We start from the raw sequence: 26,670 nt of genomic DNA on the forward strand, positions 1-26,670 counted from the left end.
ACATGTGAACTCCAATTTCCACATTGTCAAAATGTGGAAATTGGAGTCTTTTGGAATGGTTTAAAGACAACAAGGCGGATGTGCTGGAGTGGCACAGTCAAAGCCCAGACCTCAGCCTGATAACAAATGAGTGGGGATCGACATGGAACAGCTTAGCCAGGAAGAATGAAGGAAAACTTTGTCCAGATGTGCAGCCTGATTGAGACCGATCCACACAGACTCTTTGCAGCCAAATGTGCATCTACAAAATACTGCAAACATTTCATGGCAAATATTTTTATTTCTTGGTCATTTTTTAGAAATTGGTTTTCGGTTTGACATTTAAGGTTTTTTGTGTATGTTTTACTTGTCATAAAAGCTCAATTTTGTTGATCCTGATTGATTTGTGAAAGCAATAAAAAGGGTAAAACATCCAAGGGGGTGAATACGTTTCATAATCACTCCAACCTAAAAGTGCAAATTCAAATGTTCTGCTTTAATGAAATGCAGACACATTTCTCTGTATGATGTGTCCACATTTCTGTCAAGCTTGCATTCCTTAAAATAAATGAAATGATAAGCACTGATCAAAACAATTCCCACTGTTATTTCAGGTAATGTCATACGTTCCTGAGTGTGATTCTGTCTGGTTCGGTGTCAGTAATAAACATGTAAAGGAAGACCACAAATTGATACGGTCAGACTCTTTTCTGCAAACCTTTCCTCTGCTGAGCGAAGTCTTCTCCCTGAGCATATCTTGGTAATCTTTATCTTGTTTGTAAGATAGATAAAATGTTCTAACATAACTCACATCAGGAGAATATCTTGAGCATTTCCTTTCGTAGAATTATCAGTTAAACTGCTCCAAAACCACACTGACGTGGTGTATCCTAGTTGCAGCTATAACTTAAGAATTTGTTATATAAGATGTTGTGTTTCAAACTGTGTGTACAGATTGTGTCGAGTTCCGGTGTTATCATGTACTGAAATCAGGCAGAGACACGCACACACGCTGAAACTTCCTCTCTTTTGGTGACACAAGTCACTTAGTATGAGACGGACTTTCACAATCACAGCCTGAAGCTTCTCGGTCGGATCAGTGGTGAGAAAAGTAATTTCTGCTTTTGAATATTGCCATTTTTTCTTAAATACATACAGTTCTTGCTCTGTTTTCTATTTACTTACTCTAACATGGTTTTTAAAATGATGATTTCCAAGTCTCAGCACATGGCATACAGTGGTGTTTTAGATATGGTCTGCTTTTTGTAGATTACCATGAAATATTGTAAAACAGTAAGTCTTATGTTTTAGCTGACAACATGACTGTGTATTCTGCTTTTGACAGATTTTGCACAAAGATGACTCAGACAAACATCAGTTATGTTACCAGCAAAGTCCCAGAAGAGCCGGTTGAACCGTGTTCCAGGGATGATGATAACAAACTGGGAGCAAATCTGTCTTACATTTACTACTTCATGTTTGTCTTCAGTGTTATCACCAACTTGCTGGTTTTGGTTGTCATCCACCGGTGAGTAAACCACCAAATTGTTTTAAAATGCATGGCATTTACATATAAATATATAAATGTTAAGCTCTTATAAACTAATAGTAGATGAATGCGGTAGCTCAAGGTCTTGCATGAATGCCTTATTCTTTAAGTTATTTTCTGCTTAGATTTCATGTACAGAATCCATCCACCCTTTGGCTATACCCAGTTTTCAATGGAAGGTCATGGGGTGGGTGGGTGTTTGGTGGGATTGGGTTGAGTGGAGGGGTGTAGTTCCTACCTCCAGCTGTTATAGGGCAAGAGGTGGCCGTGTATGTGGGTGGATTTTTCAATTAGAGGTGCAAAATTCTTAGAGAGCCGATGAGTCAACACTCTGTGTCCAAGAACAAGGAGCCAACAGGACACAGGACAGTCAATTCAGTGACACAGCACAGGGTTCGAGCTGAGTGAAGGAGTGGAGCCAGAAGAAGAGACACATGGCACCAGACTCCCTGGAAGAGCCATGTACCGCTGTTGTGACTTTTTTTTACACTTATATGTTGTTCAGTATGATAAGTGACTGATTTACAATTATATGTTAAGCATAAATTACATGATTATTATTAATTGAATTGAACATGATTGTATATAATTACAAGGATGAAGTGAAATATATTTAAGTGCAAGACATGATTTATTTGAATAGAAGAAGTCTTTTATTTTGAAGAATGCTTAAGTATCTGGTTCTGTTTTGTCACTATCTTGCTTTGTTGATATTTTGGTTGTCTTGGTTACGAACAGCTGTTGCCGTTATCAGCTGTCGCCGTTTTCTCTCTTCAATAAAGAACTGAACAGAAAGGTTCAGTAAAAGACACACGAGCCTCCGTTTTGTTTGAAGAAGCTTCACTCCGTAACATTTTGGTGCCGAAACCCGGGACTAAGGACTTTTTTTGATTTTTCTGAACGAAGTGAAGCTAAGGCTCAGTTTAGCAGCCAACATGACGGAAGGACTGGAGCGGTTAAAGAGGAAACGGTCGACCATCCGAACAGCAACGACGAAATTGTTAACCCGACTAGAGGAGGAGGTGGGCAAAGAGAATCCAGATATTGATAAACTGCGTGAGTTCCTGGCAGTTTTATCTTCTAAGGAGGAAAATTTATTGGATTTGGACAAGATCATAGAAGATGAAACGTCTACTGAAGACTTGGACACTGAGATAACGAACTCACAGGATTACACGGACCGGATTCTCATTTGGAAGGTTCGCACCACCAACATTATTAGATTGCAGGAGACCGCTGGAGACGCCCTGAGAGCGCGCGCGAGTGACGTAAACCGCGGCTCATTTTCATCACAATCCAAACAGACGGTTAAACTGCCCAAACTAACGATAACCAAGTATGATGGAGAAATAAGCCAATGGCAGGAATTCTGGTCACAGTATGAATCAGCTATTCACAGAAATGATGGACTATGTAAAACGGACAAGTTCACTTACCTGAGATCCTACCTGACTGGAGCAGCTGCTCGGACTATTGCAGGACTGACAATGACAGATGTCAACTACGACGCTGCAATAGAATTACTCCAGAATCGTTTTGGGAGGAAGGATATTGTGATAAGTGCTCATATGTCCAAATTACTGAACTTGACACCTGTGAGAAGATCCTCTGATGTTGCAGCTTTGAGGCAGTTATATGATGAATGTGAAATCCAGATACGTAGCTTGGAGTCTCTTGAAGTGCAAAGTGATACTTACGGCTGTCTGCTATGTCCAGTGTTGCTACAGCTTATTCCAGAAGACATAGCACTTGCTTATACACGGCAACAAAACTCAACCAATGAATGGAAAGTCCCAGAATTAATTCAGTTTCTGCAAAATGAAGTGCAAAGCAGAGAACGGGCGCTTCAGCTTACCAGACCAAGCCACACATGGAAGAGCCCGAGCCCACAACACAAGCATGTGGGTAAGCCATCCTATGCCTGTGAACAACCTAGAAAGTGGAGCGTCCCATCAGCGACTGCTTTGCACACAGCCAGCGTCGTGCCGCGAACCTGTGTGTTTTGTGACAGTAATGACCATAAACCAGAGAACTGTCCTGACTTCACAATAAGTGCACGCAGGGAGAAGCTGAAAAGGCTTGGACGGTGTTTTGTCTGCCTGGGTCCAAAACATATTGCGAAATACTGCAGAGTGAAGAATTTGTGCAGGCAGTGCAATCGAAAACACCACTTGTCAGTTTGTGAACAATCTGCAGCTAAACCAGAAGTCGACAGTACCAGCAATAGTGAAAATGCAGAAGCTGTGTTGTCTTCGTTGACCAGCTCAGTCAAAGTGAAGACTAATACCCAGAAAACAGTATTGCTCCAAACGGTTAAGGCATGGGCTGTAGGACCAAAAGAGAGAAAAATAATTCGCTGTCTGGTAGATGGAGGCAGCCAGCGCAGTTTTGTTCACAGAAACATTGTCCGAGCCCTAGGACTGCCAGTTGTGAGGCAAGAGACACTAAACCTCCATGTTTTTGGTTCCACCTTTCCTGTAACAGAGAAACGCAACATAGTGAGAGTTCAACTTGAAAATGTGTGGAACACTGAACAGAAAATCGAAATAGAGGCTGTAGAGACCCCTGAGGTGTGCACTGCTGTAATAAAGGTACCAAGTGAGCCCATTCAAGCAGAGATTAAGAAAAGAGGGCTGCAGCTTGGAGACTTCCCACTAGAGGGTGCTAATGAACAGGAGTTGCAGGTGTTAATTGGAGCAGATTACTACTGGCAGGCAGTTACTGGAAAGGTCCAAAGGGTTACAGATTCATTAGTGGCAGTTGAAACCCTTTTTGGATGGGCTTTACAGGGACCAGTGACGACCTCCAGTGTTACAGACACCACATGTATGCACATTAGTTTGACTGAAGACACCCAGCTGTCTAAGCAGTTGCATGCATTCTGGGAGGTGGAGTCCCTGGGTATTGTAAATAAACAGTCAGAAAATCCGGAGGATTCAGAAATTATGCAACATTTTGAACAAACAACAACATTTGAAAACGGAAGGTACCAAGTTGAGTTACCCTGGCAATGTGACAAAGACCTCCTTCCAGACAACTTCAGGGTAGCAAAGAAACGCTTTGAGAATCTAACAAGAAGGCTGAAGACTGATGCAAATTTATTTGCCAGATACAACGATGTAATAGAGGACTATCTTCAAAATGATATCTGTGAAGAGGTTGCAGATAGAAAACCAGAAATGAATCAACAGACTGTGAAATATTACATGCCCCATCATGCTGTAGTAAGAGAAGAAAAGGCCACAACCAAACTTAGAGTGGTATTTGATGCATCCTCACATGAGACAAACAGTCCATCACTCAATGACTGTCTGCACACTGGACCTAACCTGAATCCAAACCTGCTAGATGTGCTCATAAAGTTCAGATTGCACAAGATAGCATTTACTGCTGATATAACTAAGGCTTTTCTTCAAATCTCACTTGCAGAAAAGGACAGAGACGCTGTCAGGTTCTTGTGGATGCACGGACCTTTAACTAAGGACTGTAAAAATGAGGTGCGTGTCCTGAGGATGAAAAGAGTTGTTTTTGGAGTGACTCCCAGCCCATTCCTGCTTGCCGCCACCATCAGAAAACACCTCAAACAATTTGAAAGAGAACAGCCAAGAGCAGTACAGGCTCTCAGAGACTCTATGTATGTAGATGACTTTATTTCAAGCTCACCTACTGTGCAGGATGCTCTTCACATGACAACTGCAGCAAAGGACATTCTCTCTCAGGCAGGCATGATCCTCTGCAAATGGGTTACTAACTCAACTAATCTGAGAGCCATGTGGAAAGAGAATGGAGTAGAGCTCACTGGTGATACAGGGTCCAGTGGAAATGTGCTTAAGGTACTTGGACTGGTTTGGAGACCGGAAAACGATGAATTTGTGTTTGATCAAAAGGGGCTAATGGACATTTTGAAAGACAGAGAAAATACAAAGAGAAGTGTACTACAAACATCAGCCCGTATATTCGACCCTATTGGGTTTCTTACTCCTTTTACAGTCAGAGTAAAGTGCCTTTTCCAAGAGATGTGGGAAAGGGGGCTCAGCTGGGATGAACCTTTACCTACTGACTTGGCAAAGAAGTGGGAGCAGTGGTGTGTGGAGTTACCACTGTTACACCTGGTGTCCATTCCCAGATGGTACCACACTGAGATAAACAAAGAGTCACACACTGTAAAGTTACATATCTACTGTGATGCAAGTGAAAAGGCTTACGGTGCTGTGGCATATCTTCAAGGACAAAACAACCTAGGAGAGATTATTACCAGTTTTGTGGCCTCCAAGTCACGAGTAGCACCATTAAAAAAATGACATTACCTCGCTTGGAGCTCATGGGTGCACTTATTGGAGCAAGATTAGGATACAGCCTCCTTAAGCCACTGAACATGGAGAAAAACCAGCTCAACATGTGGACGGACTCTATGATTACGCTTCACTGGATCCGCAACTCATCACGACGATGGAAACCATTTGTGAGCAACAGAGTGGCAGAAATACAAGGGATCACAAATCCAGAACTGTGGTCCCACTGTGCTGGCAAAATGAACCCTGCCGACCTGCTTACGCGGGGTCACAATGCTCAGAGCCTTATTGAGAGCCAGCTGTGGTGGAAGGGACCCACTTCACTGTCTACAGATGAGAAGGAACTGAACATTTGTAGTGACTATGTAGCAGATGAAGTGAATGCAGAGCTGAGGTCTGGGTATGAGACAGTTGTGCAGCTCACTGGAACTGAGCAAACTGAACCTCTGTTAAACTTAGAAAGGTACAGCAAGCTTAAGACCATGTTAAGAATCACTGCATGGGTAAAGCGGTTTCTTACTAACACAAGATCTTGTCTGAAGGTTCAGGGAGAGTTAAGTACAGAAGAACTTAGTGCTGCTGAAATGTACTGGATTAAGTCTACACAAGAGAATTGTTTTAGTTCTGAAATAGTGCAGCTAAGGTCAAAGCAAAATGTGAAGGTAGATTCTAAAATCAAAGATTTGAAACCGTTCTTAGATGAAAATGGTCTACTAAGTGTGGGGGGAAGACTGCATAATTCAGATCTTAGTTTCAGAGAACAACACCCTTGGATACTACCAACAAATCACAAGTATTCTGAACTATTAGTTCAGTCATGTCACGAAAGAGTGATGCATTCTGGTGTAGGAGACACATTAACTCAAGTTAGAGAACAATATTGGATTTTGAGAGGCAGACAGCTTGTAAGACACATTGTTTCAAAATGTTACATTTGCAAAAAACTAAAAGTTAAGGCAGCACAACAGATCACTGCTCCCTTACCTCGAGACAGAGTAATAGAATCACCTCCTTTTGAAGTTACTGGTGTAGATTTTGCTGGACCCTTATATGTTAAAACTAAGGACGGGTCTGTAAAATCATATATAGCACTGTTTACATGTGCAGTGACAAGAGCAGTACATTTAGAGTTGGTCTCAGATCAGACTACAGAGAATTTCTTATTGGCCTTAAAGAGATTCATCGCAAGACGAGGTCTATGTAGGGTCATTTACTCCGACAATGCTAGAACATTCAAAAGGGCGGACAAAGATTTAAAAGAGTTGTGGCAAAATATCCAAGGATCGACACTCACAGAGTTTTTCACTGACAAGGGAATCACATGGAAGTTTATTGCTGAGCGAGCAGCTTGGTGGGGGGATTCTGGGAAAGGCTTGTGAGATCTGTAAAAACATGCTTAAGAAAGGTACTGGGGAAAGCATCCTTGAGCTTTGAGGAGCTCACGACTGTTCTTACTGAGGTTGAGGCAGTGTTGAACTCTAGGCCTCTGTCCTATGTAACTAGTGATGCATTGGAACCCCAGCCACTTACCCCATCTCATTTCCTAGTTGGTAAACGCTTAACTTCCTTGCCACCAAAGATTATTCCTTCACCTCACCTAAATCAGGTACTCACTGCAAACTGTGAACAGCTAGGTAGAAGGTGGAAATACCAACAGAAACTTTTGATAGGCTTTTGCAAACGCTGGCGCAGAGATTATTTGAAGGACTTGAAATCAGCCCACAGGGTGAACAGTCCTACTCCAACACTACTTAAAGTAGGAGATGTAGTTCTCTTGGGAGAGGACAATACACACAGACAGACATGGAAAATGGGTAGAATCGTAGAGGTCTTTCCAGGCAGGGATGGTCTCATACGTTCATGCAATGTTCGTACTTCGACTGGTGGCTTGTTACACAGGCCTATTCAGTTATTGTATCCTTTAGAGGTATTTTAAATGAAAGGTAAATCTTATACAAATGAACAGTTGTTCATCGGGCGGGAGGATGTTGTGACTTTTTTTACACTTATATGTTGTTCAGTATGATAAGTGACTGATTTACAATTATATGTTAAGCATAAATTACATGATTATTATTAATTGAATTGAACATGATTGTATATAATTACAAGGATGAAGTGAAATATATTTAAGTGCAAGACATGATTTATTTGAATAGAAGAAGTCTTTTATTTTGAAGAATGCTTAAGTATCTGGTTCTGTTTTGTCACTATCTTGCTTTGTTGATATTTTGGTTGTCTTGGTTACGAACAGCTGTTGCCGTTATCAGCTGTCGCCGTTTTCTCTCTTCAATAAAGAACTGAACAGAAAGGTTCAGTAAAAGACACACGAGCCTCCGTTTTGTTTGAAGAAGCTTCACTCCGTAACAACCGCAGTGCAGACAAAGCCTGGAGATAATTCCTCCCACCAGCCAGGCGCCCACACAACCCCCAGCAGGAGGGGAGATGCTCCTGAAACTCAACCTGCCAAATAACCCTTAACCCACCTTGGAAACAAAAACTCAGAAGAACAGATGAAGGACACAGTGCAATCCTGCCTGGGAAGAAGGGTGAGCAGGAAGGGGTCCTCACCATGTGGGTAGCATAGTTGCCCAAACACCTCCCCAAGGGTCAGGAACCTGCCATGCTGCAATGTAGCCTGAGCCTCTGCACAAACAATATCTGCACCAAGGAAGACCCCCTAACCCTGGACCCTGCTTGACATCCACTGAAACACCAAGGTTACCCCCCGCATCGTTTAAGGAGGTTGTGTATGTGTTTCTATAATTTTAGCTATTTATGTGTACATTGAATTAAAATTGGAGCTATAGGCAGAGTGTAGGATACACTGCATGTTGTCTGCAGATGCTGGAAGTAGCCATAATATGGATACACTGTGGTCATAATGTGAAGGACATAATGAGAAACAGCCCTCAGGTGACATTAATTTATTCAGCTGTTGTCTTCCACTTATCCTGGGTTGGGTCATGGAGGTAGCAGCCTAAGCAGAAGCCCAGACTTCCTGCTCTCCAGGCACTTGGCTCCTCTGGAAGAATCCCAAGGCCTTCCAGGTCAGCCGGGAGTCGCAGTCCCTCCAGCGTGTCATGGGTCTTCCTCTGGATCTCCTCCTGGTGGGACGTTCCTGGAACTCATCAACAGGGAGGAGTCTGGGATACATCCTGTCCAGATACCTGAGACACCTCAACCGACTCCTCTCAATGTGGTGGAGCTGTGGCTCTACTCTGATCCCTGCCCTGATGACTTGATGAGCTTTTCACCCTAACACTAAGGGAGTAAACTCATTTTGGCCACTTGCATCCACGATCTCGTTCTTTCAACCCTTACCCAGAGCTTGTGACCATAGATGAGAGTAGGAACGTAGATCCACCGGTAGATTGTGGTACATTTTTACCACAACAGACAGGTACTATACAACACCTGCATCACTGCAGATGCAGCCCCAATCTGCCTATCGATCTCCACTTATTTTATACAAATAAGAAATTGTATAAAATAAGAGATTGCATAAATCTCTTATTTTCTATCATTTTTATTTGTCATTATTCTACAGAAACAAGTTTTCACATCAACTTAAGAGTTTTTCTTTGTTTTATCAAAAAATGTCAAACTGTGTTGTTCGTGATTGATTCATAAAAGCAGGAAAAAGAACAAACCTTCCAAAGGGGTGAATACGTTTTTATAAATATCAAACAATACAACAAAGCAGCACAAACCAGGGGACAGGATTCTAAAGATTTTGTTGGCCTTTATAAATGCCAACAACATGTAATGAAATATTTCAGTTCTTCCCTGATGAGGATTATCTTGAAAATCTTTTTTTTTTATCCATGCAAATGCAGATAACACAACTCAGCAAATACAGAAAGCCTTTTTTTTATGTCACATCCAGTTATGAAGAAGCACTCTGACAGAAAAAAATGAGCTGATTTTTACATTATTAACTCAAAGCTCATATTATGAAATCCTCAAACAATTTCACTAACTCAACAGTGGGTAAAATAAGTGTTCAGTGCTGTAATGTTTTCACCATTTAAACATTTCCAAAGGAGACCGACACAAAGTTCACACCAGACAATGGGAACAACCCCAGCATTCCATGACAAATTAAAATTCAACAACATGTATGGATAAAACATTGGAATAAAAGGAAATATTCCTCCTATCATGAGCATTCCTCATGTGTGACTTAGTTTGTTTTGCAACTGGAGATCTGTTGGCACAAAAAAACTGTTGTTTGTGTGGAGGTGTTCACTGACTTGTCGCGAATATGGGACACCGCTGTGTCCGAAAGTCTGCAATATAGTGATGTGACATTCAAGAACAGTCCGATTCTTCTGCAAGGCTTTTTACTTATTAGATATGAACTGGAGTGCCACTGAGAGCCGTTCTTCTATCAGATTACCATACGCTGTCAGAATAGCATACATGCACTGAGTATCATGCCTGCGCATGCGCATTAATAAGTCCGACCGTCGGAGGAGTTGTCAGTTCACCATACACAACAAGTCATGATGAAAATAAGTCATTAAATTATTTTCAGTGATAATTGTATAGATATCCATGCGTTGTCATGTTTTCAAAGTGCATTTAAAGCAGGGTCTGGCTGCAGCTGCAGTCAACTACAACACACGCCCGTGTAAAACTCATTAACCTACTTAACTACTAAGTCAGGATGCCATACAAATGTTGATAACAAAGTGTATGATGATCTACATCATGATTCTATGTTGCTGATTAAATAAAATTATATGGTAATGACGTGTCTGACAGATATAGCCGTGAGTTCGTGCTAAGCGTATGGTGATCTGACAGCGTATGCTGACCTGACAGAACATTGTTCTTTGTTCTTGTAATGTTCTGCGTACACTGCAGTAGCTATGATGATTTTATTTAATTATGTACATTGATATTTTTTAAATTAACAAATAAAACACAAGAACGAAAGAGCACGCAGAGCATGCACATTACTCTTTCATTGTTTTCGTTCAAAGTGACAGCTGTAATGTGTGCCATGGTGTCAGACTGCCTGGCTTCATGTAGCAGGAGAGAGGGTGAGAACAATCACGGTGAGCGCCTTGTGCTTGGTTACTTCTTGCTTGTTGCTCCTTGGTCAGTGTTCATAGTTGAGCGTTATTTACCATCAGGGCATTGCCTCAATTGCCATGTTTAATGGTGCAGAGAGAGAATTGTGCTATGTTTAATGGTTTCGTTATCTTTTTAGGGATGGCATGAGACCACCGCGGATTGTAGCACAGAGATGGAACCAAAGCAGAACAAATAGGTTGTTCTGCTTTTAATATTGGTAAAATATATAAATATATTGGTAAAATATATAGGTGTTTTTATGGGAATATGGATCTTTTAGATCAATTTGAGAAGTAATTTTGATCATATTTCACATTTTATCATATCATGTAGCTGGTCTTGGTCTTGACTTGGTCTCGACTTCCTTCGGTCTTGGTCTTGACTTGGTCTCGGACCCTAAAAGTCTTGGTCTTGTCTCGGTCTCGATACACTCTGGTCTTGGTCTTGTCTTGGTCTGGGGTTAGGTGGTCTTGACCACAACACTGGTCAGACATTGAAACCATTCAAATATAGACAAGGTTGTTGTTTCTCCCAACATTTGGACATGTAGACAATCCAGTTTAGGAGTTGCACTTGAAGGCACCACTGGAGTTCAGCTAGTGGGAAAACATTGGGATGTCTGACCCCTCCTCACAATCCCATTGATGTTTGTTGTATGTCTGCCGTTCCTCCAGTGACTGGCTAAAGGTCACTGGTGATAATTACTCATGGCTCAAGTGAGCAATGGAGTTCAGCTTAGAGAAAGCTATTCATTGTATCAACATCGTCTGTCAACCGTTATGTATTAAGCTTTGGTTTAAGAATCTTTGGAATACAAACTCCAGGAATATGTGAGAACTTCTCTAAGAGAGCTTTTAAGAGCCAAACAAACTGTAATTTGCATTAATACAAACAGAGGAAACTGTTTTAGCGCTGCTGCCAAAGGTAATATCCACAGTCTTCCTCATTTCCCCTCTTGGGGGTACAGCCAATCAGAGCCAAGGAAAGTAATTAACGTCTGCTACAGCGGACCCCCATTTATTACTCACAGAATCACCTGCTGCTCCTCAATTAGCTACTTTGCATATGCCAGACAATAGTATGTCCAGTAGCTTTGTGTCCAGCTTTTTGGTTTTTCAGCTTCCCAAACTGCATTTTCTTTGAATATCTTACATGAAAAATAGAAAAATCCACTAATAGGTGATTCTGTAATAATAACAAGTGGGGGTCCACTGTAGCAGCCGTTAGGTATGGTGAATGCTTTGTTTTGGTGTTGCTTTTTACAAGGTTCAGGGTGGAACAGCGTTTTTTGTTCCAAACGTTGATAAAACTGTATGTGTAAAGGTTTAAAGCTACAACATGTTTGGTCCATGTGCATCCCGAACTGAAATTATCACCATTAAGCCCCTTATTATCATCCAACTCTGCTTTTGACCTCTCCATAACGTTCTCCCTGACCTGTCTGTCTGCCGTGTCCTTTGGCCTTCATGATCTGTTTATTCACTCATGTTCTCTAGCGGACCTCTGATATTTAATTAAACAATAGATAAACTTGAAATGGTGAGCAAACTGAACAGTTTTCTATTCCCAAAAATAAAACAAACCTCGTCTGCTTTTTAACAACATTCCATAAAATTGTGACTTTGGAAACTGAACCAGGAATTTCACCTTAATATTTTGCAGACCTCCATGAAATCAAACCCACTGATTTTTGTGCTGTGAAAGTTTGAGAATGTGACTATGCTTCCAAAATAACTTATTAGTTTTACCATCTTCCCTCCAGGTTCGAGAGGCTGACCACTGTGATCAACATCTTGCTGGTCAACCTGGTGACGTCCTCCCTGATCTTAATGAGCAGCCTTCCCTTCAAGGCCGCCTACATGCAGATCTCTGACTGGACTTTTGGCTCAGCTATGTGCAAGATCGTCTTCAGTGCCTACTATCTGGGTTTTTACAGTTCTGTTTTCTTTTTAACTCTGCTGACTATTGATCGCTATGTTTCTGTTGTGTTTTCACTGACCTCAACAAATGTGAGGAATCAACGTTACGCAGTCATTTCCTGTGCAGTGGTGTGGGTGATCAGTGGTTTGGCTTGCATTAGGCCCATGATCCTCCATGGCACCTTTAAGCATTATGACACTATGTACTGTGAGAAGTTTGCTCACGTTGATGGTTTGAATGTAAAGATGCTCAAAAGATCTGGGTTTTATATTCAGCTTTTTGTCTTCTTGATTCTCCCTCTGGCTATCATCACATTTTGTTACGTTAGGATTGTGATCACTATCAAAAAATCCCGATCAGCTTCTAAATTCCATGCAGTCAGGATGATATTTATGATCGTTGTTTTGTTCTTCATCTGCTGGATCCCTTTTAACATTGTAGAACTCCTGCATTATGAATTTGAGTCTCTATTGAGCTGTGAAGCTAAACAGAAACTTGGTTATGCTCTCCATGCCACCCGCAACATGGCGTACATTTACTTCTGCATCAGTCCAATGTTTTATACATTTATGCAAAGGAAATTCCAGGAACACTTCAAACAGCTGCTAGTGAAATGTTTCCCAGGTCTGAAGAAGCACATTTTGGTCAACAAAGACAACAGAACAGCAGTTCCCACGGTAGGAACTGATGGGATGCAAAGTGAGTCTTTCTTAAACACTTCTGAAAATGCTCTGTGAGTTTACTCTCATTTCCACCAAGTCAACGAAGGGAGTAAACACATGGACAAGGAACACGTGCCAGGAAAAGTTTCATGGTTTTGCATTTTATTTCGACATTGTAAGAACCTCAATAAAGTCATTGAATAGAGCAATATTTGTCAGACTATTAAGACTGAAAGCATCTTTAGAGGAAAAGAATCTGCAGCTTTCTTCCCCTGCCTCTACAAGACTGATAAAACACAGGAAGAAAAAGAAAAATGTAACAATCATTTAATCAGTGTGATGTAAATTTGTACAAAAGCTTTGCATTTTGTAGGAATTGCTTGGCCTGAAATTCAAATGTAATTATTGTTATGAATATAAGATCAATACTGATATTATAGGATTAGTAACATTAGTTTGACTTTTATAAACCTAGCATATGATCACATGCTAGGTTTTGATACGGCCCATGTAGTGCCTTACGTATTACATCATCGGTGATGTTAGCAGTTTGTTTTGAACAGATGGGTCATTTTTAAATGAGATCTTGTGTCAGCTTCCCAAACTCCATTTTCTTGCAAATGTTTTAGATACTGTATGCACTCCAAAAAAAGTCTGCTGACAGATGAATTTTCCACAAAAAATTTGGAGTTACGTTCCACAGAAATGTCTGGAGATGTTTCCAGTTACTGCGGCTAAAATACTGTGGTCCAGTGATGAATTATTAGATCTGGTCATAAAAATCCTGTTGAACAGTGACAACATGCCATTTCAAATCCTGTGCTTGTGTATGCATTCTTCCAGAACCTTTTAGAGGTCGGGTTGGGCAGTAATGTGTTAACAGCAAAGATATTGATCGGAATACCAAATTCAGTATCAGATGGATTCAGATAAGTTGAAACTGTGTTGCGTGTGTATGTGCTTGTGTGTGTTGCTCAACACCAATATCTGTGGTTTATGAGAGAAGCAGATGTTGGAAGTTTATTGCGCAACGTTAGATTGCCATGTCAGCATTTTGTGACTTAGAAGATATTTTGTAAACATGTTAACCAAAGCTGTAAAAAAATAGATGATCTTTATTTTCATTTTTTAAATATTGAACATCTTTTACAAATTACTGCTAGTGTATTTATGTACATAACAGTATATACATGGATTATCACCCAGTCCTTGTCCAGTAATCAGCATGTCTTCGTTTTTGTTTTTACCGTTAAATAGAAAGTTGGAATCTTTGTTGCAGAGAATCTGGAGTTTGTTCTCAGTCGTGTTTTTATGTTTTAATTCAGATTTTTTCTTTGATATCTAGAAGTAAGAATGATCCAGCACCATGAAAAGCCACATGATAATAATTTGCCATTATATTCTTTATGTCGTTCATATGTTTTACTATTACACAATAAATGTATTGCTTTAAAAAATAAATCCTGTGTTTCATCTTACATGTCATTACTGAAATGAATTCTTCATACTGACTGACCAAACACTGCGGTTATGAACGGACAGTTCAGTCCTTTACAACAAGAACTCGTCCATCACTTTATTCTTTTAAAGACTAATAGGGGGATCAATTTAATTAACCGATTAATTTAAATGAAAAGAAAAAAAAACATTTTCAAAGGAAATCAGTGTTTAAATATACTGCAGCGCTGCAGTAATGGATACGTATTGCTTCTTCATTTTTGTTAAAGTCTAGAACTTCTTTAAATGATGTTTCCAGGAAAGCAAAGACTCTTCATACCAGTACAGAGTTCAAGAAACAAGAAAGTGTTCATGTTCTGAAATCTAAACTGCCTTGTTTGGTTTGTACAGACATGTTACACAGTGTTGCTAAATGTTATAAATTTGCAGTTAAATCAATGGAAGACAAAAGATCATTTATACATCAGAACCATCTTTGCTTTGGATGCTTAAGGATGTTTTACAGTCTTTATTGAAAGACTGTAAAACGCGCCATGTTTGTGGAGAGTGTAGACGGAATCATCCTACTTGTTTAGACCAGGACAGGGTGAGATCTCAGGATGCTGCTCAGCAGGGTTCCATCTCTCCAGAAGAAACTCCTCAGGTTTCTCAGTGTTTTGTCTCATGCACTCACCCGAAACATTTCTGCGACTTCAAGTATTGATCCAGTTTTTTTGTCCTCTGTGAAGGATCCTGGGAAGGAAATACTTACTTATGCAGTTAGTATACTGAAAGCAGTGTACTAACTGCTTTTAGTTTAACATGCAAATCTTTTCTGCACCATAGAAAACAAAACACTTCTGGGTGTCTTTCAAGTCTGATCATGACACGGCCCTCAGCAGTTCTGTCAGATCCACCACATTACAGACTGAGTTACAAACTTTGTCTTGTGAAACATTTCTCCTACGCCCGGGGTCGCACTAGACGTTTTCATTGACCGAGTAAAAACAAAATTGCATCATAGTCTACATTTACTCGTAAACGTAGACTATTTATGAGTAAATATGTCATTTTTTAGTGAAAAAAGGACATAAACGACTGCATTTCATTTTCCATTTGGTTTAATTATTACTTAACAAGCTGAACGGAGAACCCACATGGTGTCAACCAGGGAACCAGGAGCCGGTCATCTGAAGACGAGGGACTGTGAGGAGGAAACAAAAAGCAGAAATGAGTTCTACTGCAGAATCCAGCAAAGAGAACTGAGAAGGCCTGATTACCACACAGAAGCTGCGTTTCCATTACAAATATGCATAAAACTTTGTCAGGAAAGTAAAAAAAAAACCCAAAAAAACAAAACAATTTTGCAATTGCAGTGTTTTTATTAAATAGAACATTAATAACACAATTAAAACCATTGAATCATAAATGAGCTTGTTCATCCAATAAGTCATCAAGAAATATGTGGCGCCATCCTCCTCTAACTGCTTCCTGTCGTTGTCTTCTTCGTGGTTTCCTCCAGTGGCAGCATGCAGTTGTTGATCATCTGTTTCTATTGCAGTTTTGTGGAATAAACCAATTTTGTTATGAATGAAAAAGCATCTTGTCCTAGTGCAAAAAGATTTTTTTTGTTTTCAAAATTGCAGTTGTCTCCATTAAGCAAATTTATTTCATGATTACACTTTTCACAATTTTAAGGTAAATGGAAACGCAGCCAGTGTAAGTCAACCAGGAATCCGCTCTTCCTTCAAACTCCTCTTGAGCGAACAGCTTGAAGACAGGGGAGGAAACACACATACACACACACACATGCACCCCCCCCCCACACACACACACGCAAACATGCACCAAACCCCTGAGGACATAACAGCTTCAGTGTAATCACAGAGGAGAGGCTGCCAAGAATTTATAATCTACATTTTGTGATGCTGATCCCCTTTACATCGCAGATTACAAATTTGAAAACGACTCTTAGCATAATATTTATTAAGCACACCTTTAATTTCCTCTTTCTCATCCTTGAATCAGAACTAAGGTTCTTTTCATAAGCAACGCTGCAGAGTTCTCAAAGAATACGACGTGTAACAATCAGCATCTCTAAGTGAACTTAAGCTGCAGCTCCTGGCCCGTATGGGGGAGCTTAGGAGTTTTTCCGTGACTCAAGTAGAAAGCACACATCTCCTGAAAAACAGTCAATAGTAATTATATGGGTAAGAAACCTTTCCTTTGAATGATTTTAATGTTTTAAAAAAATAGACATGTCATTTTAGCTATAAAAATACTGTTATTTATTGCCATACCAATTGCTTTCCATTTCAGTTTCCCAAGGTGTATCATAAGCATGGCGGTTTGCCAGGCTTTACTTGCGCCCTGACAGGTTAAGCATTGTGTGTTTATTTCAAATATGCTTTTTATACATCAGGGTTAGATTTAGGCAGCACAAACATGTTAAGCTCAGTTTATAGTTGACGCTCTGAACTCGGTGCGGCAGCTTTCACTCAAAATGTTTTGTTTTTTAAGACGTTCTTGCAGAGCAGGTTCTCCTCCACCGGCTTTTATCTGATCCCTTTATGAAGGGTGTGTTTTAGGACACACACACCAATGTACTCATCAATTATCAAGGCAGGTTAGAGTTTCAAGGTTCACGTTGAGCATGCAGTGAGACTGAAATAAGCACATACAGCTCTGTGAACAAAGAATCTGTTTACATCTCACACAAGCTCACTCGATGCGAGTTCTGGGATGCGCTAGACTGTCTACATTTGCAACTTGACAATTAAAGTAAATGAACCACAGCAGCAGTCAGTCACAGACAGGTCTCTGTCATCCAGTTTGGTAATACTGCATTCGCTTAGAAAAAAAAACAAACTGTCACAGCCAGCAAAACAAAACACTGCAGCGAGCTTCAGACATTACTGAGCAAAACGGCAGGATTTAGGTAAATACAAGGAAACTTAATACAACATTTAATAGAATTTTGTACCATGAGATAAGCATACCAATGTCCTTATTACATGTCCATTTTAGATAAGATTTCTTATGAAAGTTATTTTTCTTTCAAATGTGACCAACACTACGTAGCTTATTTTAAGATCCAATGGCAGATTACTTTATTAGGATTTAACTGAAGTGAAAACATTTGTCATCATTAATCTTAATTATTTTTACCTGTATTATGACTTTATAGTTAGTAATAAAAGTATTGTTAATAATTATCTGGTTAGAGTCTAGCAGATGCTGGAAGGTAAGATAACGCTCCTTTGTGCATTTATGAAACAAGTTTGTCAGTAACTGTCAGTAATTTCTATTGCAAATGTGCAAAAACTCTCAACATTCTAATATTGAAAAAAAAACACATAATTTTGCAATTGTGCAAGTGTTTCCAGTAAATAAGAAATGCAATTAAAATGGCATGTGAATAAGTCAAAAACCTGGAGCTCCATCCTCTTCCTACCACTTTGTCTTCATCTTTTTTGCCAGTAGCAATGTCTGGTTTTTGATCGTGTGACTCATGTGATGCTAGAAAAATGTTTCCATTCCAGTTCTGCAAAATACATCAATTATGAAGCAACTAGGAAGGAAAAAAAAACAAAAAAACACAAAAAAAAAAAACACGCATCCTAGCACAGAAACGTTTTAATGAAAAAAAAAATTAAATGCAATTTTTTTTTTTTTAATTGGGATGTTTCAATTTAGTAAATTTGTTTTTGTAATTCCAATTTGCACATTTTTGAGGTCAATAGAAACACAGTAAAGTTCAGCAACAGGTTCACGCATCATGTGGGGCACATTGTCCAACAGTGATGTTTTAACCTGAATTCTTCTGTCTCTGTAAGGACACTCAGTGGGGACCCGGAAATTCAATCACACAGAAGTATGCGAAGGAAAAAACAAGTTTAATTTATTTTCAGATACTGGTTGCTGCTCAGGAAGAGGTTGTCAAACACAGCAGAGGAGAGAGGGGAGAAGGCTGGTGATTCACAGATAAAGGAGGGGTATCTTTGAAATGTTCATCTTAACTGATCTGAAGAGCAGTAGACGGGTGGAGCAGAGGAACTGAGGGCCTGACAACACGGAGGTGCAGGAAGCCAGTGAAACAGGCGTCTGTGGAAGCAATGAAGATCTTCATAAGGAGATCCAAAACGCAACACCCAGGGACTTTGTCGATAATCAGGCAGGGGTCATACACAGGAGGACAGAGAGAGCAAACTTAGCTTGAGAGGCAGGCGATAATCGGTGGTCGTGAGGCAGAGCTTGGGTCAGGGTCTAGAAATCCAGAACAGAAGTGATCCGTGAAGGGCTTGGCGGGAGGGGTAGATCTGTGGACAGAAAGGGGTCGTAGAAACACAGAAGGCTTGGAAGGAAATGCTGGATCTCTATTGGCTCGTGGCTGTCATTAATCTGGCAAGGAGGCAGAGGCTGAGAGGTGTTTAAGTAGGGCAGGGCTCAGGTGGAACAGGTAAGCCATCAGGCATGGCAGGTGAGCTGAATGAGTGCTTAACACAGCATGGACAGGACATGAATTGTAGCAGTCTCCCTCCACCTGCACATGGTTGGGGGGGCACCTTGGAGCGGCCGTGCCCAATGTGCTTAACTAACCACTTCTTGTTGGATGTAGATAAGCTGCTGCTCTAACAGGCTGCACTCAGTCTTAAAAAGACTTTGAGGAGCGCCATCTATACCCTGAAAGGTCTCAATCTGAATAATGCTGGATGTGAAATCATTAGGTGTAGTAGCATTGACAGCATCACATTGTTTTCATGGATATTACGTGGATATTGTTGAATTAAATCACAGAAGATTATAAGTGGGTTTTCTGTTTCATTGTCAGCAACAGTTTTATTGCTTTAATGGTTTCTGTGATGGTTTTCATGCTTAAAGATGATGAAATGTTGGGCAGGAATTTCCTGTTCCTGTTTTCCAAGTGTTCCATGTGATGTAAGGAAAACAAGAGCTTACAACCATTATGCTCATTAACAGTCAACTTCCCAAATGACCCAGTAATGTTGCTAAGTGATGTCTGCCCAGTTTTAGACAGAGAATGTTCTGTGTGTGTGTGCTGTGTTTGTGAGACTTCTGACTCCACAAGGATTAACCAAAAACTCCAAATGGTTGAGCTCTGGTGGGACTGCTGGTAATGGGGAGAAATTCACAACACTGCTGAGAAATTTCCTTAGGGGACTATGCCCATTATGGAATAAACCCTCATCAGTGTTTGATGTAAGCTGCTGCTCTATGTCTTTAGAATGACTAGATGACATTTCATAAAACAGAGCAAACACAAGCAGAATACGACATTTACAAATGGATGTTTTACCTGTTCTTCAGGTGTAAAAGTCCATCTGATTGGTTGTAGGTGCTTTAGAATTAATATCAGAATCTGTTACAGTCTTTCCCCCATTACAGTCTTAGCTAAAACTAGTTATTGTCAGTTATTGATGTTTAGAATGAATCTAGCCGTCGATTGTTGGACTTTTAATATACCTGAAAATGCTTTTACTGTTGATTAAGTCAAAGTGCCTGATGATGTATATACTCCACAAATACTAGTTTTGCTTGCATTTTCTAGTTAGTTATTTGAATTACCGTACTTCTAGCAGGTCTTTGTGGAGTATTATGTGAATTTCCCGTCTGGGTGAAGAAACTTTTCTCTCTCTTTCTCTTTCTCTCTCACTCTCTCTTGCTCTCTTCCTCTCTCTCAAATTCCTTTTATTTTCCACTTGTTCAGTACTGTTTTGTTTATAACACTGGGGACTGCAGGAAACATTTGACATCCATTTGCTTACAAATCAACAGTCGTGATTTCAACAAGCAATTAGAGTATGGGAAAGAATGGAAGTGTTATTAGGTTTGCATGTTCATGGGACATGAGAAGTAGCAACAGCGGAAAAGCTGTCAGTGCCCACAAATTGCCTATAAATGGACTTAGTGCCAGGGTGATCAAGTCCTGCAACTTTAAGATGCATCTTTACTCCCAACACACCAGGATCAGCTCTGAACAGGCCTGCTAACGAGCCATTCATTTGATTCAGATGTTTTGGAGCAGAGAAGCATCTGAAAGTTGTAGGATGGCAGCTCTCGAGGACTGGACTTCAGTACCCTTGACTTAGTGGTACAAAACAGAATGTTCACTGTGGCCCGTTAAGACCAACATGTGAAAAAAAATGCAAAAATCGAATACATTTTTAAACGGGAAAACATTTTTCACAACGCTGTACTTACACCGTGATGAGATCAAAAAGACTGATGCCAGGTCAGTGGATGTGGAACATCGTGGTGAAGTGGGGTCTGAAGAACAGGCTGTGTTGAGACTGCAGGGACGGAATCTTTGGGTGTTGAATTAAACGGTGAAAAACCTGACCCAACAGTGTCCAGGTTACCATCACTCAAAAGGATGTTAAAGATGCTGCTGGACCTCTGTGGGTAGTGGAGATCAGGGAGACCGGGAAAGACTTATTCCAGTGTGAAGAATGAATGAATACATAGTTCTCTGTTCATATTCTCCGTCTTTCCTTAATGCCTCTAACTTGCCTTTCATCTAGTGATTGCTTACCTTCATAACTAAATGGATGTATACGGGAACTGAAAGCAGATGCAATGACAGAATCTTCCCAGCAATCAAAGCATAAATCTCATCACCCCCTTCTGAGTGTAATGCAAACACTTTCCCAGTCAGGCTTAAAAGGTTGTGTTTTCTAACAAGATGTCCCATAGGAAACGTTTTCTCAGTGGAAACAAGACATGCAAGTATTTCTTTCATCATCTTTCACTGAAAAAATTTGTCTTTAGGGACTTTTTTTTTTTGGGAACATTTTTCATTTTCTGTCTGACTGGGAATAGTGATTGCATGGCACAGAGATAAAATACCAACAAAAAAAATCCCTCATAACAATCCCAGTAAAAATAAATGTTATTTATTGATTTTCGCACTGTGATACTTCCCACTTCGGAAGGCGTAAAATATTAGCATAAACTACAAAGGAAAATAAAGTATAGAATTGATTTAAAATGGCAGAAATCTGCTGTCGTGCTTCTCAGACCAACAGCAGGTGGAAAACTGGTGAGGGGAGATGGAGAAGTTGGGGAACAGGGGTGGGTCAGGGGTGGGTGGGTGGATTGAAAGGGGAGTGGGTTAAACCTGCCTTGGAGTGGGTGGTGGGAGAATTTAGTGCATCTACCAGGCATGCTGGTTCCTTGGGTTGGGTTGGTCTGCGGAGTCCGTGGGTCCTGCAAAGTTGGTGGAATGAGTCTCAGTCTTGTTGCAACTTTTCCGGTCTGCGCTCGCTGAAGGAATGGGACTCCTGCTGGGGCTGTCCTGTGATGGATTTGGGGGTCCCTGAGGGAACCTTTGCTCAAGACCATGGCTGAATGGATTGTCTGGGCAGAGCCTTACATCCTCCGAGTACACCACTCAGTGCAATAAATCTAATCTGGTGCAGTATTCTGTCATAAATACTTAGCGGACATATTTAGGAAACAACACAAAATTAATGCAAAGGTTCTGAATGCTGAAGTTCATTATAATTGTTTGTGTTGCAATGATTGTGAAAAAAGTCTTTGCACACAATGTCCTTCAGCTCTTTCCTCCACAATGTTTTGTCCCATATCAGGCGTTTGTTTTCAAAAGTTTTGATGGGAAAATGTTCCATTTCTAAACTGGAAATCTTCTACCAGCCTGCTGAAAGTAGTCTGGGTACAATTAGATTATTGCGTCCTTTATTCAACCTTATGTCAGCTGCTGCCCAAACTATGACTCTGTATACTCCATTTTTTGGAAAGTAGTAGTTGGGTGTGTAAGTTACTTTGTAGTTTTGGGCACCATTTTGCATGAAAAGAGCCAGCATGTTTTCAACATGATCATCAAAACCAAAATTATTCTGGTAAACTCAAAACCCAACAGCCTGAATCAACAGATATTCCATGGAACTTGGAGATGCTCTTTGTTTTCATGCACAGACTAAAATCTCTGATCTATTATTAGATCCCAAATTATTCAAACTCCTGGCACATTTTGGTTTAAACATTTTATTGAAAAGTTTTTTCGAAATTGGTGTTTCCATCAAATGTTCACTATTCTGCCAAATTCACTTTTTGCACTACAGTTTAAGTATCTCCTACTTCTAGAACAGTCCAGCAGTAAAAAAAAAAGAAAAAAAAGCACCCTGCCAGTTTTTGGGAATAAGTAAATGTGCTGCTGGTATCTGCAAAAGAACCTGTTTCACAAGCCTCTAGATTGTTGCATCATAATTTGTTACTTAGCAACTTCAAACCAAGTCTAACCCCACACCTGGCATCCCAAGTTGAGCTTGGGATGCCAGCTTTATTCAAGATATTACGCTACTGCTGCATAATGGCTGCTGGAAAAGGAAAATATTTTGCTATCAACTGCAATTCAGAGCATGTGTCCATGCATCTGGCAATCCCAGAAGCCCTATTTCAAAGCAAAGAGTGGAAAACTGTACCTTTCAAAACATGGCAATACAGGATTGCCTGTATTGCCCTCCAGAGTAACAAACACTGGACTTTATTTGACCTTCCAGTTTAATAACTGGAAAATCACTTCATCTTTCCCAGGAATGTCAAGTGAGTGGCACCAGCACCAAGCAGGAGCCAGACAGCATTCAGCCCAGAACATATCAGTTCCTGGGGCAAATTATTCAACTTATAGTTTAATCAGTGAACAACTCATCCAAAACATAGCTTAGCAAAGGATTTAATTCATCATTAAATGCAGCAAAAATACAAAGAATGGATTTAGTCAATAACTGATTGAAAAAAATACAAATCTGACATAAAGTGGAAGTTAACGTGTTGACTTAATTTCGGGAGCAGGGCCACGCCCAAACCACACCTCCAATTTATCAAGCGGCCTATTTATACTCCGCTCATCCACTTTACTCAGTCTGTCGTGTTTTGTTAAATGTCAGACCTGTGACTTCCGCTACGACTACAAGCCTACAATTCAACTCACCTCTGAAAGCGACGTGGCTACCCAGCTCTTCCCTTCAGATTCAGACGATGTTCTTCAATATTCCATCTGCCGCGAACATTTCTTTTCCTCTTCCAGCAATTAGACAAGCTCCAAGTAGCAAACGCTGCATTCTCTTTCATCTTCTGTCTCGCACCTCATCAGCGCCGTTCCTACATCAGTCCGAGGTTCACCCTTCACATCCAATATTCCAGTTCAGCAAACGCAAAAGGCCAAGAGACACCAGACATCAGGCTCGTTCTTCCGGGGCACCGCCGTCTCCCAGAGTCATTTCAGCTAAACAACACCAACCCTTCCTCACCTCAGCACTGCATCGCAGGCGCATCAACCCATCTAAGTCTCAATTCCTCGCCTCCAACGCTCTCTACAGGAGAAACGAATCCCTTTCAGCCGCCCAGCAAGTCCTTCAAAGTCCGTTTCCTCATCCATGATCTCCGGTGACGTCATCTCCGACACCGGCTCAGACCACAGCCGAGTGCCAGACTCTTCTCGGATCACCGCAAACTCCAGAACCTCTTAGCCAAGCATCACAAACATATCCTTATTTCAGCGTTCCTCCTCCGAAACTCACAGTCAACCGCACAACCACCACCGAAGTTCAAACATCCCAGGCTCCCGCTTTCTCCAACAGCATACTCGATGACGTCACCTCCGCCTTCACTCACTCCGATTCGGACCTCTACTTGCACCGACAGCTCCCCTAGCGGAGTCAGGTTGTATCACGCTCTCTGCCTGCATCCTCTCAGTTCAAAGACCCTTTCTGCATCGCCATTTCATTACTATTCTCCCAAGCTTCTCAAAGTTTGAATATATATATATATATAAAAAAAGTTTGTCTACTCTATAATACCTCAGCAGATCAGTAGTACATCTTCACTTGTCTTAAAGAACACCGCTACCAGTCTGAGCAGTAGCGATTTACATTAAGTTTCACTCTATTTTCAAACCGACTACCATTCGCCCTCCGTTCCCTTCTCTCTTCGTTCATCATCTCTCTAACATGCATAATCAAAGCTCCCCCTTCTGTCCCATTCACACAATAACATACCAGAACATCCCTCTCCCGTTTCACCATTATTTTCACCATCAAATTCTAACGATGCTGTTGAACCTTGGCAGAAAGATATTCTGCAGCGATCTATCCAACTCAAATCTGAAGAAACCTCTAACCAAGATGCTCGGCTTTCTCAGGCCAGGGATCATGCGAAACTTATTCACATAACCATCTCAAATGCAAATCTCTACATATTTCGGCGTAAGCCATTCAAGGATCATAAACTATTAGCAGCATTCTTAGTTTACTCTCCGAGGTTCAGGGGGCCAGAGCAGAGACCTTAGAACCGTAGCGATGTGCTCTATATTCTAGGTTTTAGCCAAACACTAGCACAGCATTCTGAATTCGATAACCATCTCTTCATCATTCTGCTCATGATCCTTCAATCTAGAAGATCAGGCTCCCATCAACATCGCAATCTCTCTGCAGCCCAGATATCAGGCCACTTTCTACCATTTTATCAAGGGCCATACTGGGTTCTTTTAACCTGAATCGTACGTCCGCATTTGCTCGTCTTTCTCACAGTTTATGCGGTACTCCTCTTATCCAGCAACTACTTGTACAATTACTCTCCCTCTTCATCCTTGTTTCATCCATCAATCCCTCCATCCATCCTTCCATTCACATCCATCCATCCAGCCATCCATCCCTCCATCCATTCATCCACCCACCAAATTATTCATTCATTGATCCATCCATCCCGATATCCTCATCCATTTCAGATCCATCCGGGCACCTTATCACCCAGATCCGCTCACCCATTCACATCCATCCCTCCCGCCATTCATTCATTCACCCTCGTTCTATACCTATTCACATTCATCCATCCATCCATCCCTCTCTCTATGCGAGCAGAGGAGAAACATAGAGGAGAAAACGGCTATTCCCCATCCCCTTCACATCAACCCAAAACTCAGACATCAATCTTTCTCGTAAGCTCATCAATTTCCGAGGGCACCAACAATTGGGCCACGCCGTCCCATACCTGGGGGCAAGATGATCTGCAATACCCCAACGATCCCGGTAGTTCAGTCTCCAGCCGCAACCCGATGCCCGCCCAATCCACGTCAGCTTCTTTACAGGATTCTCCAACTCCTCAGTCCCAGTCCACTCCCAGCTTTCCAGAACAATTTCTTCACTTCAAACCAAGGCGAACGCTCTCACTCCTACCTCAGACATCATCCTAATGGAGAGTTTAATTCTCTCTTACGGATTCATCCAAGGGTTTCTCTCCCTTATACTCCGCTAACTTTCGGCATGCTAAGCTAAATATGCTAACGCCGAGCCGTGTGGCGAACGTGACGTCTATCATACAGGTTGAGCTCAACTCAAAATAATAAGTTATAATCCATCTCAGAAAAAAATGACTTACCAAGCGTGGTAAACACCTCAGACAGGTGGAAAGTAAATAGTCCTGAAATGACTTTGCTTCTGTTGCTTCGCTTCGGTGGGAATCTGTGATTCTGGGGCGGAGTCAGTGAATTAACTCCTTCAGTGTTAAAGCCGCTGTAGGAGTTCAGAGTTAAGAAGTAAAGAGTTATTGATTCTATTTTAACACCTCTAGATTTGATACGGAAACACTTTGTTTTAACACTGGATTTTAACTACTAGTAATGTACACCCCAGAGTTACATAAACAGAATGTAACTCTATAGTGTAAAATTAACTCTGCTTTTGCACAAAGTCTACTAACACCAAAACAT

General features: G+C 40.9%; 1 protein-coding gene and 1 long non-coding RNA gene across 4 annotated transcripts; one reads left to right on the forward strand and one right to left on the reverse strand.

The window, feature by feature from the left end:
* Nucleotides 1-927: 927 nt before the first annotated feature.
* Nucleotides 928-14,965, forward strand: LOC103482380 (C-C chemokine receptor type 3-like). 2 transcript variants are annotated; one of them, XM_081601469.1, is made up of 3 exons: nucleotides 928-1,090; nucleotides 1,325-1,507; nucleotides 12,668-14,965. In XM_081601469.1, the coding sequence occupies exons 2-3, from the start codon at nucleotides 1,338-1,340 to the stop codon at nucleotides 13,560-13,562; spliced, it is 1,065 nt and encodes a 354-aa protein (XP_081457595.1). In that variant the 5' UTR covers nucleotides 928-1,090; nucleotides 1,325-1,337; the 3' UTR covers nucleotides 13,563-14,965. The 2 variants fall into 2 exon arrangements, with proteins under 2 accessions (XP_081457595.1, XP_008436724.2); XM_008438502.2 differs by having other exon boundaries at nucleotides 928-1,081.
* An 83-nt stretch (nucleotides 14,966-15,048) lies between these two features.
* On the reverse strand, nucleotides 15,049-24,652 carry LOC103482362 (uncharacterized). 2 transcript variants are annotated; one of them, XR_014085279.1, is made up of 4 exons: nucleotides 23,896-24,652; nucleotides 21,147-21,341; nucleotides 18,945-19,243; nucleotides 15,049-16,128 (listed from the first exon to the last, which is right to left on the reverse strand). It is a non-coding gene; the product is annotated as an uncharacterized LOC103482362 (long non-coding RNA). The 2 variants fall into 2 exon arrangements; XR_014085278.1 differs by lacking the exon at nucleotides 15,049-16,128 and having other exon boundaries at nucleotides 16,541-19,243; nucleotides 23,896-24,648.
* Nucleotides 24,653-26,670: the final 2,018 nt, after the last annotated feature.

The sequence above is a fragment of the Poecilia reticulata genome, chromosome 20 (assembly GCF_904066995.2).
Source record: "Poecilia reticulata chromosome 20, P_reticulata-male-v2, whole genome shotgun sequence".
Taxonomy (NCBI): Eukaryota; Metazoa; Chordata; class Actinopteri; order Cyprinodontiformes; family Poeciliidae; genus Poecilia; species Poecilia reticulata.

Coding starts and splice junctions, on each gene's coding strand:
- LOC103482380 (XM_081601469.1), top strand. CDS start 1,338: ATGACTCAGACAAACATCAGTTATGTTACCAGCAAAGTCCCAGAAGAG. Junction 1,508..12,667: donor GTTTTGGTTGTCATCCACCG/GTGAGTAAACCA, acceptor TCTTCCCTCCAG/GTTCGAGAGGCTGACCACTG.